Genomic DNA, 14,002 nt, shown 5'->3' with positions numbered 1-14,002 from the left:
GAACGGGGTGAGGGGCATTAGGAACAGGGGAGGGGGCCCTGTCACACACTCTCATTCTCACACACACACACTGTCACACAGACAGTCTCACTCTGAGAGTGTGTGACAGGGCCCCCTCCCCTGTTCCTAATGCCCCTCACCCCGTTCCCTCCCCTTTCCCACACTTTGGGTTCCTTAAGGCTTACAAAAGTCTATGTACCCCCGTGGCCCTAACGCCCAGTATCCGGATACGCCACCGCTTTCCTCCTCACCCCTCCCCCAAGATGTAATACTTTCACGTCCTTCATTTAAAAAAAAAAAAAGTGTCCTATCTACCCTGTGTACAAATGCCCGGCGTTCAGATTGTGTTCCTCTCATAAATTTTCATTTCTTTCATTCATTCAGAACTTGCCCCCCCCTGAATTTCTTTCATTCATTCAGAACTTGCCCCCCCCCCCCCTGAACACTTTTGGTTCCTTCAGTCTTTTAAAACTCTCCTATGTACCCTGTGTGCTAATGGCCAGCATTGAGATTGTTTTCCTGTCCCAAATTTGCATGTCTTTCAGTCATTCACAACTCCCCCCCCCCCCTCTCCAGTTTAACACTTTTGTTTCCTTCAGTCTTTTAAAACTCTCCTATCTACCCTGTGTCCTAATGGCCAGCATTCAGATTGTTTTCCTTTCCCAAATGTTCATGTCTTTCAGTCGTTCAGAACTCCCCCTCCCCCCATTTAACACTTTCGGTTCCTTCAGTCTTTTAAAACTCTCCTATCAACCCTGTGGCCTAATGGCCAGCACTCAAATTGTTTAGCTTTGCCAAATTGTCTGTCACTGAGGTCAGTGCGTGCCTGCCTAGCAGACCACTTCCGGCAGGCACGGTCCCAGGCACATCCTGTTGGAGGTGAGAATTATTATATAGGATTACAGCTTGATTGCCTATCATTTGCTGTGAGCATCACAATGTGGGGAGGGGAGGTTCAATAAAGCATCAAGAAAAATAATAAATTGTCCTACCTATAAACATTCAAGACACTCAACCTCCCAAATATAACAACCCAAAAAATAAATAATTGCTTTATTCATCTCCATCCAGTTTCCTGTGTGCTGTAATTTTAATAGTACCTTGGTCCACTCCCAGTTCTTAGGGAACTGCCAACGGGTCAGATTTTCAAGATAGGCCTAATGAATATTTATGAGACAGATTTGCAGGCCTACTAGCTCCATAGTATGCAAATCTCTTTCTCTCTGACCTGTTGACAGCCTTTGAGGACTAGGAGAGAAGATCAAGGCACTAACAACTATTCATTCAGGGGTGTAGTTACAACATGGGCTACTGTTAAATCGGGTTATTTTACCATAGGCCCCATTTTATGCAATGAGACCTAGTTACTAATAACTGGGGTTAACAGTCAAATAACACATCTGAATGGTATCCCACATTGATAACTTCCCCCCTTAGTATCCTTTTTTACAATTTTTTATTTTATAGCGGTTACAATTATAATCAAGTACTATCACATGCATAAAAAATGATTCACTCAGTATATACACTTTTTCTGTATGACATGGACAAAGAAAGATGGGAACTTTGTAAGCAGGTTCAAAATAGAGCTGTAAAAGCACACACAGGGATTTCAAGTATCCTTAGTTACATGTTCCCCCCTCAACCTAATGCTGCCCATTTTTCCACCGTGGGTGAAAATGGGGGCAATTCTTTACAGCTTATGTAAAGTTAGGTGTCTGTATAATGTTCACTAAGCACAAATTCTTAAAATACAAGCCTAAGTCTGCAGTTGTGTGCTTAACACAAGAAGAAGCGTAGCTAGGTTGAGGCGCTGAGGGAGTGGAGAGCAGACTTCCGAAGGCGCCTATTTTTCACATGACAGATTGCGTGAAAAATAGGTGCCATCACCGTCAGAAGTCCGTTTGGGGGAGCAGTCACTTCCCTGGTGACTCACCTAGCTACACCTTTGAACACAAGACTATTTCTACTCCAGGAAGCAGGTGAAAGCTTGGCTCTTCAACCAGGCGTTTTTATCGGAGAAGTAACTAACTTGCTAGTCAAGCACACACGCGCGTACACACACACACGAGTGACACAGGCTGCACATACTATACCACATACTATCCACTCCTACCTTAGCTAAGAGAATTTTCAAGCACCACTCTGACCTCATGGGCAACTTTTTAAAAAATTAGTCCCTTACTGTCTTACTCCTGTTATCTTATTTATCTGTATGTTCCATCTTTGCTTATACCCTATGCTGTCTATTAAAATGTTTTATTGCATATTGTGTTGACATTGTAATGTAGCATACTATGTCATACCTTGTATTGTTATTTAAATATTTTTACTTCTAGAATTATATCTATTGCTTATATTTGACTTATTCTTGCTGTATACCGCCTTGAGTGAATTCCTTCAAAATGGTGGAAAATAAATCCTAATGAATAAGTTAATTAATTAATTAATTAATTAACTTTAGGTGAAAGCACTTATACTAGCCAAATGACTGGTGTAAATGTGTGTGCTTAACTGTAGGCAGTTTAGCACATAACTGTTGGTATTTTAGAACATGTGCATGCAAATTCTGTGTATACCCCTCCCGTGTCCACACCCCCTTGAAGTTGCACACTGTGGATTTTCCTCATTAATTTTATAGAATACAGTCTGACAAAATTGACCTTATTCTATAACTTGGGTGCACAACTTTGTGAACTAACCCTCTGATTCTATAAAAGTCACCAAAAACTGCATGTGCAAATTTGGGTGTACACCCAATTGGCGTACACAATTTAATTGAATAATGAGCCAATTAGCACCAATAATTAGCTTTTTAACAAGCAATTACTGTCGCTAATTGAAATCAATTAACATTTTGTGTGTAAATTTGGGTGCACATCCTCACTTTAAGCATGGCTTACAGAATAGTGCTTATGCGGGTTTCTTAGGTGCAATTTCTAGAAGTCACCCCAAGCGCCACATTTGCCCCCGGATTCTATATAGGGTGCTTAGATTTAGGTGCCGAAATCTGCATGGATTCTATAACACCATGCGCTACTTAATTGGCTTAACACGCTAATTAGCACTGGTAACAGCACTTAACAAGCAATAATGAGCACCAATTGGCACTGATTAGAATTTAGGTGTAGAACTTGCTAAGCATATTTTGTAATGATGTGCGCTGAGCTTCTAACGTGCGGAGGCAAAAAGAGGTGTAGTTATGGGTGGGGAAATGGACGTTCCAAAATCTAGGCACCTAGTTATAGAATATGGCCCAGTGTGCCTAAATCTATGCACTGAGATTTACATCAGGCTTTCGTTGGCGTAAATGGATGCGCAAGATATCGGCGCTGAAATATCAGCTAAGCATATTCTATAATCGGCGCCTAAATCTAGGTGCTGATTATAGAATACGCTTAGTTGGCACTGATTTCAGAACCGATTTTTTAGGTGCCATATATAGAATCTCCTCCTTGATGTACAAGTTTACAGAAAGATCGGGAATATACACACTATGAAACAGTGCACTTCTTCCAAAACCAAAGGGAAAGGGGAATGATATACCGCCTTTCTGTGGTATTTTGCAACTACATTCAAAGCAGTTTACATATATACAGGTACTTATTTTGTATCTGGGGCAATGGAGGGTTAAGTGACTTGCCCACAGTCACAAGGAGCTGCAGTGGGAATCAAACCCAGTTCCCCATGATCAAAGTCTGCTGCACTAACCATTAGGCTACTCCTGTTTTTACACAAGCAAGTCCACATTTACCCGAGTAGAAAGTTTTCAGCATACCCTCCTAGTTAGGACTACTCTGTTTTCTTGATTTAAAGCAACAAGAATATATATTAATGTTTATAGTACACAAGCAGAGTATGGTATATAATAATTCACATACTCATAATATTCCAAAGCTTTCTACCTAACCAGAGGAAGAATGAATTTTCTCTGTTAATGGTCTGCTGCTGTGAGATGTTCTGCATCTACACTACTGCAAAATGTTATCAATAACTTTTGCTAATTCATTCCACTACTATTCACTATAGTCTACTCTTGCCTTCTAGTTCCTACCTGTCATAAAATTAAGATGTAAACCTTGAAGTAAATCATAATTTTGAAATGCATGTACCTCACGTCACACTTTTGGCAAGAGTTAAAAGAAGATAAAGGGCACGATACTTTAAAAGAAGATAAAGATTGGAAATCATGTGGGAGAACTCTAAATGCTGGAAGGAGGATGAAATCTCAAAGCTGGAGCCAAACTGAACTCTTAAATTCACATAAAACAAATACATCCCTTTAGCATGTGATTAGAAAAACCAATGAATCTTTTATCTTAATAATCCTTGATAAGCTGAGGAATCAACCTTAACGCTATAGGTAATTAGCAACACTAGTACGGTAAGCCTAGACTTCAACAGTGGGTGCAGGCTAGGAAGACATGGCTTCAAAGAGAAGAGGTTTGGCTGAAGGGCTCCTGAATCATGCTGGATTTCATTGGTTGTAAAGGATAAAAGGAGAGTGGGGTGAAACTCGAAAGAAGTTAATATAATGCAGAAGAATCAGTAGGTAGAACCATAGGGGTCCTTCTACTAAGCCGCGGTAAAAAGTGTAGTGTAGGTGTGGGTTTTGGGCGCTCGCAGAATTATTTTTCAGCGTGCCTGTAAAAAAGGCCTCTTTCTTTTTTTCCGAAAATGGATGTGCGGCAAAATCAAAATTGCTGCGCGTTCATTTTGGGTTTCAAACCTTACCACCAGCCATAGACCTAGCGGTAAAGAATTTGGGTGGTAATGACCTGTGCATATCTGCTATGCAAGCCAAAAAATAAAAAGTATTTTTCAGACGCGCGTAGCGGACGCACGCCAAAAATGAAATTATCACAAGTGCCACGTGGTAGTCGGGCAGTAAGTCCATTTTGACGCACGTTGGGCACGCGTAGATGCTTACGCGGCTTAGTAAAAGGGGCCCATAGAATCTACATACTGAAAGCCTGTACAAAAGCACCAAGATACAAGAAAATGTTCATTGAGCATATGTGTGGGTGCTTTCAATTTAATGCAACAACATATGTTCAACAGGAATTACAAAATCTTATTGTTTATAAGTCTGCGATAATGTTTAATAAATGTATTTAACCATTCTTCAAATTTTAGCAGTTAGTTATTGGGATTTATTAACATCCTTTATGAAGAGATTCACCCAAGGTGGTGTACAGCGGGCACAGTTTAACATAAAACTTATAATTTTGTTAACAGCATATCAATAGTAAAATAACTAATAATAAACATAAATACAATGAATGAGGTAAACTTGAAAACAGTAAATTGAAACCTAATAATAGAGCTACCGTGAAATAGTATTAAAAATATACACATTGACAGCACCGTAATTCAGCAGGAATTTTGTATTCAATATATAAAAATGCAAAAATCCCTATATAAAAAATTTAAAGAAAACATAGAAACACATTAGAAAGCATAATATTGAACAGAGGTCAGGATACCCCAAAACAGAAAACAACAAAAGCAAATACTCCATTTGCGATAGGCTCAGACCTAACAAAGTAACAGAAAGACAGATAAAGGGTGGGAAAGAATAGGGATGGACAGTCATTTCAAACAAATGTCATTCACTGGTAAGAGCACTATCCCCCTGATTCTATATACTGTGACTAGACTTCTCCGCCGAAATCCAAGTGAACTCTATAACAACGCACATAACTTAATTAGCTTAACACACTAATCACTGTTGTTAACAGCACTTAACAAGCAATAATGAGCACTAACTGGCAATAATTAGAATTTACATGTACAACTCCCTAAGTGTATTTTCTAATGCACTGGGCCTAAATTCTAATGCATGCAGGCAAAAGTAAGCATAGTTATAGGTGGGGAAATGGGCATTCTGTGGGTGTTCGAAAATTTACATGCACTGTTATAGAATATGGGCTAGTGCACATAAATTTACATGCTACATTTTCATTGGTGTAAATAGATGCGCATAGTTTTTTATGCTACATTTATGCTACATTTTCATTGGTGTAAATAGATGCGCATAGTTTTAGGTGCTATAAGTTCCACCTAGGCGTATTCTATATAGCATGCCAAAATTTAGGCGCCGCTTACAGAATATGCCTAGGCGGAAATGTTTTTTTAAGTGCCATATATAGAATCTGGCCCTATATACACATATCCCCTAATTATATAAACTTGTGCACACAATGTTACGCTTACAGGCTTATTTTCGAAAGAGAAGGGCGCCCATCTTTCGACACAAATCGGGAAATGGGCGTCCTTCTCTCAGGGTTGCCCAAATCGGCATAATAGAAAGCTGATTTTGGGCGTCCCAAACTGCCTTCTGTCGTGGGGATGACCAAAGTTCCTGGGGGCATGTCGGAGGCGAAGCGAAGGCGGAACTGGGGCATGCCTAACAGATGGGCGTCCTCAAGCGATAATGGAAAAAAGATGGGCGTCCCTGACGAGCACTTGGGTGACTTTACTTGGTCTATTTTTTCTTACGACCAAGCCTCAAAAAGTGTCCTCAACTGCCGTCGCAGGGACAGAGGCATAGCGAAGGACGTCCTTCACCCACACTCTAAAAAAAAAAAGACATCCCTGACAAGCACTTGGACGTTTTCACCTGGACTTGTATTTTTCTAAGGTTGTAGATGGCAATTTATTTAGGTTTGTAGACGGCTATTATACATGCAGCTTGTCCACATGTATGAAGCCGTCTTTGGCATGCGCAGAGCAGCCATGCATAATGTTTGGCTGCTCTGCACTGGCTTCCCCTCCTTAGGAAGGAAATCGTGTGCAAATGAGCTAACAGTGAGCAGCTCATTTGCATACGATTTCCTTCATGCATGCCCGTTCCTTTCCGAATCGCTAAGGGATCGGTAAAGGAAAGGCTTTTTCCGTTCAGTTATTGCATCAGTTAGTCCACTGCAGTGCCCTCTAGGGTGCCCGGTTGGTGTCCTGGCATGTCAGGGGGACCAGTGCACTACGAATGCTGGCTCCTTCCATGACCAAATGAGTTGGATTTGGTCATTTTTGAGATGCGTGTCCTCGGTTTCCATTATTGCCGAAAACCGGGGACGACCATCTCTAAGGTCGACCTAAATGTTGAGATTTGGGCGTCGCCAACCATACTATCGAAACGAAAGATGGCCATCCATCTTGTTTCGATAACACGAGTTTCCCCACCCCTTCACGGGGACGTCCTGTGAGGACGCCCTCAGAAAATCTTGGGCACCCTGTTCGATTATGCCCCTCTTAGCGTACAAAGTTGCGCACACAAATTATAGAATAGTGTCAGTTATACACGTAACTTAACTGAACAATTAACTACTACTTGGTGTTAACCAATTATTGGCTATAACTGGTGTTAATTGGTGCTAACTGGCACCAAGTAGCAGTTTTTTTTTTTGTTACATTTGTACCCCGCGCTTTCCCACTCATGGCAGGCTCAATGTTGTATACAGGTACTTATTTGTACCTGGGGCAATGGAGGGTTAAGTGACTTGCCCAGAGTCACAAGGAGCTGCCTGTGCCTGAAGTGGGAATCAAACTCAGTTCCTCAGTTCCCCAGGACCAAAGTCCACCACCCTAACCACTAGGTCACTCCTCCACTCAGTTATAGGCTAGATTCTATTTATGGCGCCTGAAAATTCTGTGCGGAAAAAAATGCATATATTTTATAGAATAGGCTTAAATTTTGCACGGTAGATAGAATGCACCGAGCTCCTTTCCACGTGACCAAATTTAGTCGTAGCCATTTATGCCACATTTTAATTGGTGTAAATCCCGATGCCTAAATTAGGTGCAGAGCAGGTGTATTCTATAACAATGCATGTAGATTTTAGAAATGCCCATGCCCCGCCCATGGCCACACCCCTTTTCAGCAATGTGACTTAGAATTTAAGCATATCACGTTGCAGAATATGCTTAGCGAGTTGTGTGGTTAAATCTTAATGCCAATTTATGCTGATAATTGCTTGTTAACATCCAATTACCCTAATTGTTAACATCCAATTGCCCTAATTGCAACATAGAACAAACAAGAGAAGCTGGTTTCTGGGAACAAAAATATGCTGGTTTATGAAGGAGTTGGGCTTATACCCCTGAAGAAGCCTGAATGTTGTCGGGTAAAATGGTGACCTTGTTGGGTCTAAAGTTAAGTCTTCCTAGCTCCATGCCAACTGTTTTTGCACCCAGTATTAATTATATAATTAGAAAAGTTTTAAAGTTGAAATAGTCTTTATAGCTAGCATTGTTCATATGTTGGAACTGGAATTAGAAGCTTGGAATTGGAATGAAGATTTAAAAGCACGTTTATTTAGAGTGAATGAAAGACTGAACAAAAATGGCTCTGGGAGTTTTTCCAACCTAATCTGCTGAGATATTTCAATGTTAATCTCTGTAAAGGCTTCTGAGGTCTTTTCTCCCATCCAGCTATATGTTAGCTATAATCAACTGTAATTTCAGATTGTTTTTTGAGGTTTGGATATGGTTCAATCTGACTGCCTTCTGGTTTTCAATAGCTGTTCCTACTAATTTGCACAACACAGCATCAGCAACTAGGGAGCTTAAGGGCGGAGCCAGAGATTCATTTGTTCAACCCCTCCAATCATAAAGGTGCTTTGCTGTCCCTGAATTCCAACACCATGAATGGTGTACATGTGGCACTGGAATATGGTATATGTGGGAAAAAATTAAAAAAACAGAATTTTGGAACATAAAATCTGTATGAAGAGAAAAATTAGATAGATAGTGTTTTGCTCAACAGTAGATTAAAAAGGACATGGTTTTGAGGATTTTAGGTAGTGGTATATCTTGGAGAGGGGGAGTCATTAACCATAAATTATTAATTAAATATTTGGAAGTATATGTTTACTTAATTCAAGAGCATATTTTATTAATTTACATAACCATTCCACTGTCAGTTCATAAAATTATAATGCTACCCAAGTGTTTCGGCACCTATGGTAAAGTATTACTTACACGTGCTTTCCAAAAAATAATAAATACTTTCAGAATATCTGGATGATTTGTTAAGATGTAGATAAGAATCTATTGGAAGCCTACAGCACATTTCTCTAATTTTATATACATTTTAAACCTTCCCACAAATAAAACTTCTGTACAGTACCATCATCTCAATAAACAATGCAATGTAACATTCAGTGATAACCAATATGAAAGCAAATAAGTGATACCTTCTGATATAGGGTGGTAGTCTTCTCCAGAGGTAGCAGAGCCATCCTTTGTGTGGACTCTCACAATAGAAACCTTTGATGTGTCTCCGAGACGAAGAACTGGAATGTTTAGGACCACAATCTTCCCAGGTTCTTCTGGTTCACTCACGCTAAATTTGGTCTCACCAAACCTAATAATGGCCTCTGTAATTACAGAATTGTATATACTATCAAACTGTAAAAACAACCCCAAATTTAAGTGTAATGTTATATTCTGAGTGAGAAATCTATGTCTTACTGTCTGCATCATCTTTAATCTTTATTACAGTTTCATTCTGTTCACCAATGGATGCACCGAAAGGAGAGTCACTTCTTGGACTACCGAGCACAAGGCGCAACTCCTCCTCTTCCTCGTGAATAGTGTCGTCCACCAGTACAAGGATGCAAGGCTTCTCTGTCTCACCTACAATCATAGGTAAGAAAGTGGATTTACAGAGAGCAGCTGTAGCTCAGACCAGTAAAAAAGTTGCAGATCGATATGAGCTCAGGGAAAACAATTCATTTTCCTAAAGGTGCACTGCCTATAAAAATATATGTGTTTTCACCTAACTTAGGGGTGGGGATTTACACCAGGCTTCAGCTGATGCAAATCCTCGTGCCCTAAATGGAAAGCGGATCCCGGCGCTAAGCACTATTCTATAAACAGCGTCCAACTTGGAGTGTTGTTTATAGAATAGCGCTTAGCACGCGTTGTTTTTGCCGCCCACATTTGGGCACCATTTACGGAATTGAGTCCCTAAGTTGGGCGTCTGAGTTTAATAGAATGGGAGGGGGAAGGTGTTTATGACGGTTTCTATTTTAGATACATCCCATATTGAAGAAAATATGCCTGACAGTACTGTCATGTCTATTTGTGTAACCATAACTTTATGTGATGGATTAGGCATATATCAAGCATTTTGTACGGCCATCATGCAGTTTTCCAACTTCTCTGAATATATATGTTCTTGACATATCTACAATTTATTTTTGTCCTTCTGCTCTAAAACTGTGTGTGCCTGCTTTATATCTGCACATAATTTATTATAGTGCTTTATTTCCAGAACACAGCAACTTGCATCAATGCACATTTTGATCTACAGTCCTAGTTTCAAGGAACAGTATTAGATTTAACGTTGGTTTCTAGCAAAAAAACAAGCAAACCAAAAACCATAGTAACTTACAAAACAAAAGGATTCTGAACTCACCAGGAAGGAAAGTGATAATGGAACTGTCAGTATTTGGCCGTTCCTCAAAATCCATCATCACTTGTGCAGATGCTTGCCGAGTATAGCATCGCACTGCGGATCTGTAGCCCACATCGCCGCTCCTGTACACCAGTGCAGTAATCTGGCCATCATCTTCATTACCCGTGTACATAGGTTCCTTAAATTGCACCTTTGGTACTGGAAAGAACAATACAGAAAGAAAGCCATTCACTAAGATCCTAACAACACAGTTTACTTCAAACATTGCTACAGCACAAAAGTACAGCAAACAAGGAAAACAGACATCATCTGTATGTATGGAATCTAGGTAGAACAATTAATTTGCAGCCCAGGTGTAAGTTTCTTCAGATGTGGGCATATTCAGAATAGATGGAGCATGGCAAGGTCTTGTGTTTGTTTTACGAGATGAAAGTTCTTTTCACCAAATTCAGATCTGGACATTTTCACATTCCAGTCATATGATTCAGAAGATTATCATTTTCATCATTTCATTTTATTGGATATTTAATCAGCCTTTACATGCACCTCAAGGAAGGGTACAATAAAATACATTTATAAAGCAGTACATATCAAAACTCAAACAGATAAAACAAATTAATAAGACACTTTTCCCCAGAGACTGCCACAAATGAATAGTAATGGTGACCACATTACATATGTATTCAATGCTGCTTAAAACACATGTTGTGCTGATGTTTAAATTAAGATGCTCACCACTGCTACTAAATATTGGCCCAACTATTAATAATAGAGAAGCCATTTTACAGAGCAGTGGTAAGTCTAACCTGGGCTTACCTCTCACTGTTCCAACGTGGCTGCCGATGGTAGTTTTGGGTCGAGTTTGCGCCATTTCTGGGGGAGAAAAACCCCGGAAATGGTTAGTGCAGCAGTAATCCGGTGGTAATCGGGCATCGCCATGCACTGCCCGGTTACCACCAGGTTACCACAGGAGCCCTTACCACCACCTCAATGGGTGACAGTAAGGGCTCCCTGATGCATAGCCATTTTTCTTACCGTATGGCCATTTTGATTTTGGGGCTCTTTACCCACTGCGGTAAAAAGGGCCCTGGCACACGGGAAAAACAGCCCCCGCTGCTACCGCAGGGCCCTTTTTCCCGCAGCTTGGTAAAAGGACCCATAGTAAATACAACCCATGAAATATGTCTACCTAGAGAGTGAATAAATCTAGATATAAATACAGTTGTGCCATGTCACCGAGTGTCAATGTCTCACGTGGAATATCCAAGCAAAAATATTGAACGCTTACAGTCAGAGATAGAGTCATTGATAAAAACTGTGGCTTTGTTTGGCTCTCCAAGGACAGCGTTCATCGGCATACGCAGCACCAGTTCAAACTTCTCAATCCCTTCCAGTACAGGCTGTCCAAGATCATCCAGGATAGTTACGCGGAAGGTCTGCATGGTCACTCCAGGAGCAAAATCCAAATTACGGCTTATGCCAACATAGTCAATCCCAGCTAGAAAAAGGAAGACAAATACATATATTAAGCACCTGCAACTGATGCAGAATATGCTGTCTCATTCTCTAGTGAAGGGTTGGCAACCTTTATACACAGTGGGCCACATGAATGTCAATACTATCCCTAGCGGGCTGCATACAGAAGCTTAACAAATGCGCCATATAATTCACTGCCAACAAAACTCAATCTGATAACTGGATGAACATAAATTATTACCAGAATGATCTGTTATCGTATACTTCTGTGATTAGTTTAAAAGTTCAATAAGATCTCTACCACTATTCTGAAAATATTTGCAAAATACAGTGCTTAAAACTGCCAAAAGCCAGGTCGTTTTCTGTGTATACTGCTCATGGCCTCATAGGCTGCATAAAATTCAATGGCAAAAGACATTTATGCCAATATAAGAGTATATATAACTATGTGAAGAGAATGGCAGGAAGCACGCGGCCTACAGGACAAGGTTGCCCACCCCTGCTCTAAAGTAATAACCTATAATTTATAAAGGCATTAATTTCCATTAGGTGTATTTGTAAGATGTTTTCTATTTGCACAGCATGTGGGATACCATTTTTTAAAGGTCTTCCAATCGTAAAGTCTGCTTTACAAACAGAAAAGGCCTATTATATAAAATTGCATGGTGGTATGCACTGCAACAAGATAGCATGTACATATATGCATTGCATGTGTAGGCATTCTGAAAAGTGCTAAAATGGGCAGAGCAGAAGCAGACTTCCAATGTACACAAGAAAATACATAGGAGGCAAGTCTCCATGTAGGTGCTCAGATAATGCGTGATACAAGGCTATTCTATAATGGCACCTGGCACCAAGATTCCATTATAGCAGTCTTGTCCAAGTTCAGTCCTCAAGGACTGAAAACAGGCCAGGTTTTCAAGATATCCCTAATGAATATGAGAAAGATTTGCATGCCCAACTAATGACACTGATTGTAATTATTTTACAAGAAGATTACACACCTTAAACCCTCTAGATTGCCTCCCCCCCCCCCCCCCCACTTTGTTCCTTCTTCCCCCCTGGTTTTGCCTTGCTTCCTTTAAATGATCAGGCATCTTTATATAGTCATATATTAAACACTCAGTTCAATGCATTTGCCCCCCTACTCCTTTCTAAATGTTTCCTTACTTGCAAGCATCCTTGGTACAAGGCCCTAATTTTAATATTTTACTATCTCAACACAGGCGAGGTCCCAGAGTTATGGAAGCAAGCAATGGTTAGATCAATACTTTAAAAAGGTCTGTTGGATATATCTTGTCCTTCAAGTTATTGCCCCATTTCAAATTTATGTTTCTTATCAAAGATGACTAAAAAAGTAGTTTTCTCACAATTATCTGACTTTCTTGAACATAAAATTATTCTTCATCCTTTTCAGGCAAGACTGTTGTAACCAGTCAATGTAGTACTAGTTTACTTAAGGGAGAGTCCAAAATTTCATCATCTATTTTGAAACTACTCACATATAACTATAAATTTTTAAGCATTTTGTTGGATCATCAGAAGGTGCATAATGCAATCCATAGAACTATTTTGTGCCACTTCATCTTCATCAATCCGAGTTTGATATATATTCATATGTGTCTTCAACATCTCTCTTCTTTATTGTTTATATACAGTGGTGGAAATAAGTATTTGATCCCTTGCTGATTTTGTAAGTTTGCCCACTGACAAAGACATGAGCAGCCCATAATTGAAGGGTAGGTTATTGGTAACAGTGAGAGATAGCACATCACAAATTAAATCCGGAAAATCACATTGTGGAAAGTATATGAATTTATTTGCATTCTGCAGAGGGAAATAAGTATTTGATCCCCCACCAACCAGTAAGAGATCTGGCCCCTACAGACCAGGTAGATGCTCCAAATCAACTCGTTACCTGCATGACAGACAGCTGTCGGCAATGGTCACCTGTATGAAAGACACCTGTCTACAGACTCAGTGAATCAGTCAGACTCTAACCTCTACAAAATGGCCAAGAGCAAGGAGCTGTCTAAGGATGTCAGGGACAAGATCATACACCTGCACAAGGCTGGAATGGGCTACAAAACCATCAGTAAGACG

At 40.1% G+C, this 14,002-nt stretch overlaps 1 protein-coding gene across 1 annotated transcript in view; it reads right to left on the bottom strand.

Moving 5' to 3' along the window:
• FREM2 (FRAS1 related extracellular matrix 2) overlaps positions 1–14,002 on the bottom strand; it is a 288,273-nt gene that overhangs the window by 65,821 nt on the left and 208,450 nt on the right. Inside the window, 4 exon segments of the mRNA XM_030200407.1 lie at positions 9,198–9,380; positions 9,475–9,639; positions 10,424–10,621; positions 11,712–11,921. Of these exon segments, the coding sequence (XP_030056267.1) occupies positions 9,198–9,380; positions 9,475–9,639; positions 10,424–10,621; positions 11,712–11,921 (756 nt within the window).

This window comes from Microcaecilia unicolor, chromosome 4 (assembly GCF_901765095.1).
Source record: "Microcaecilia unicolor chromosome 4, aMicUni1.1, whole genome shotgun sequence".
Classification (NCBI taxonomy): domain Eukaryota; kingdom Metazoa; phylum Chordata; class Amphibia; order Gymnophiona; family Siphonopidae; genus Microcaecilia; species Microcaecilia unicolor.
This window is presented reverse-complemented; position numbering and strand designations above follow the sequence as displayed.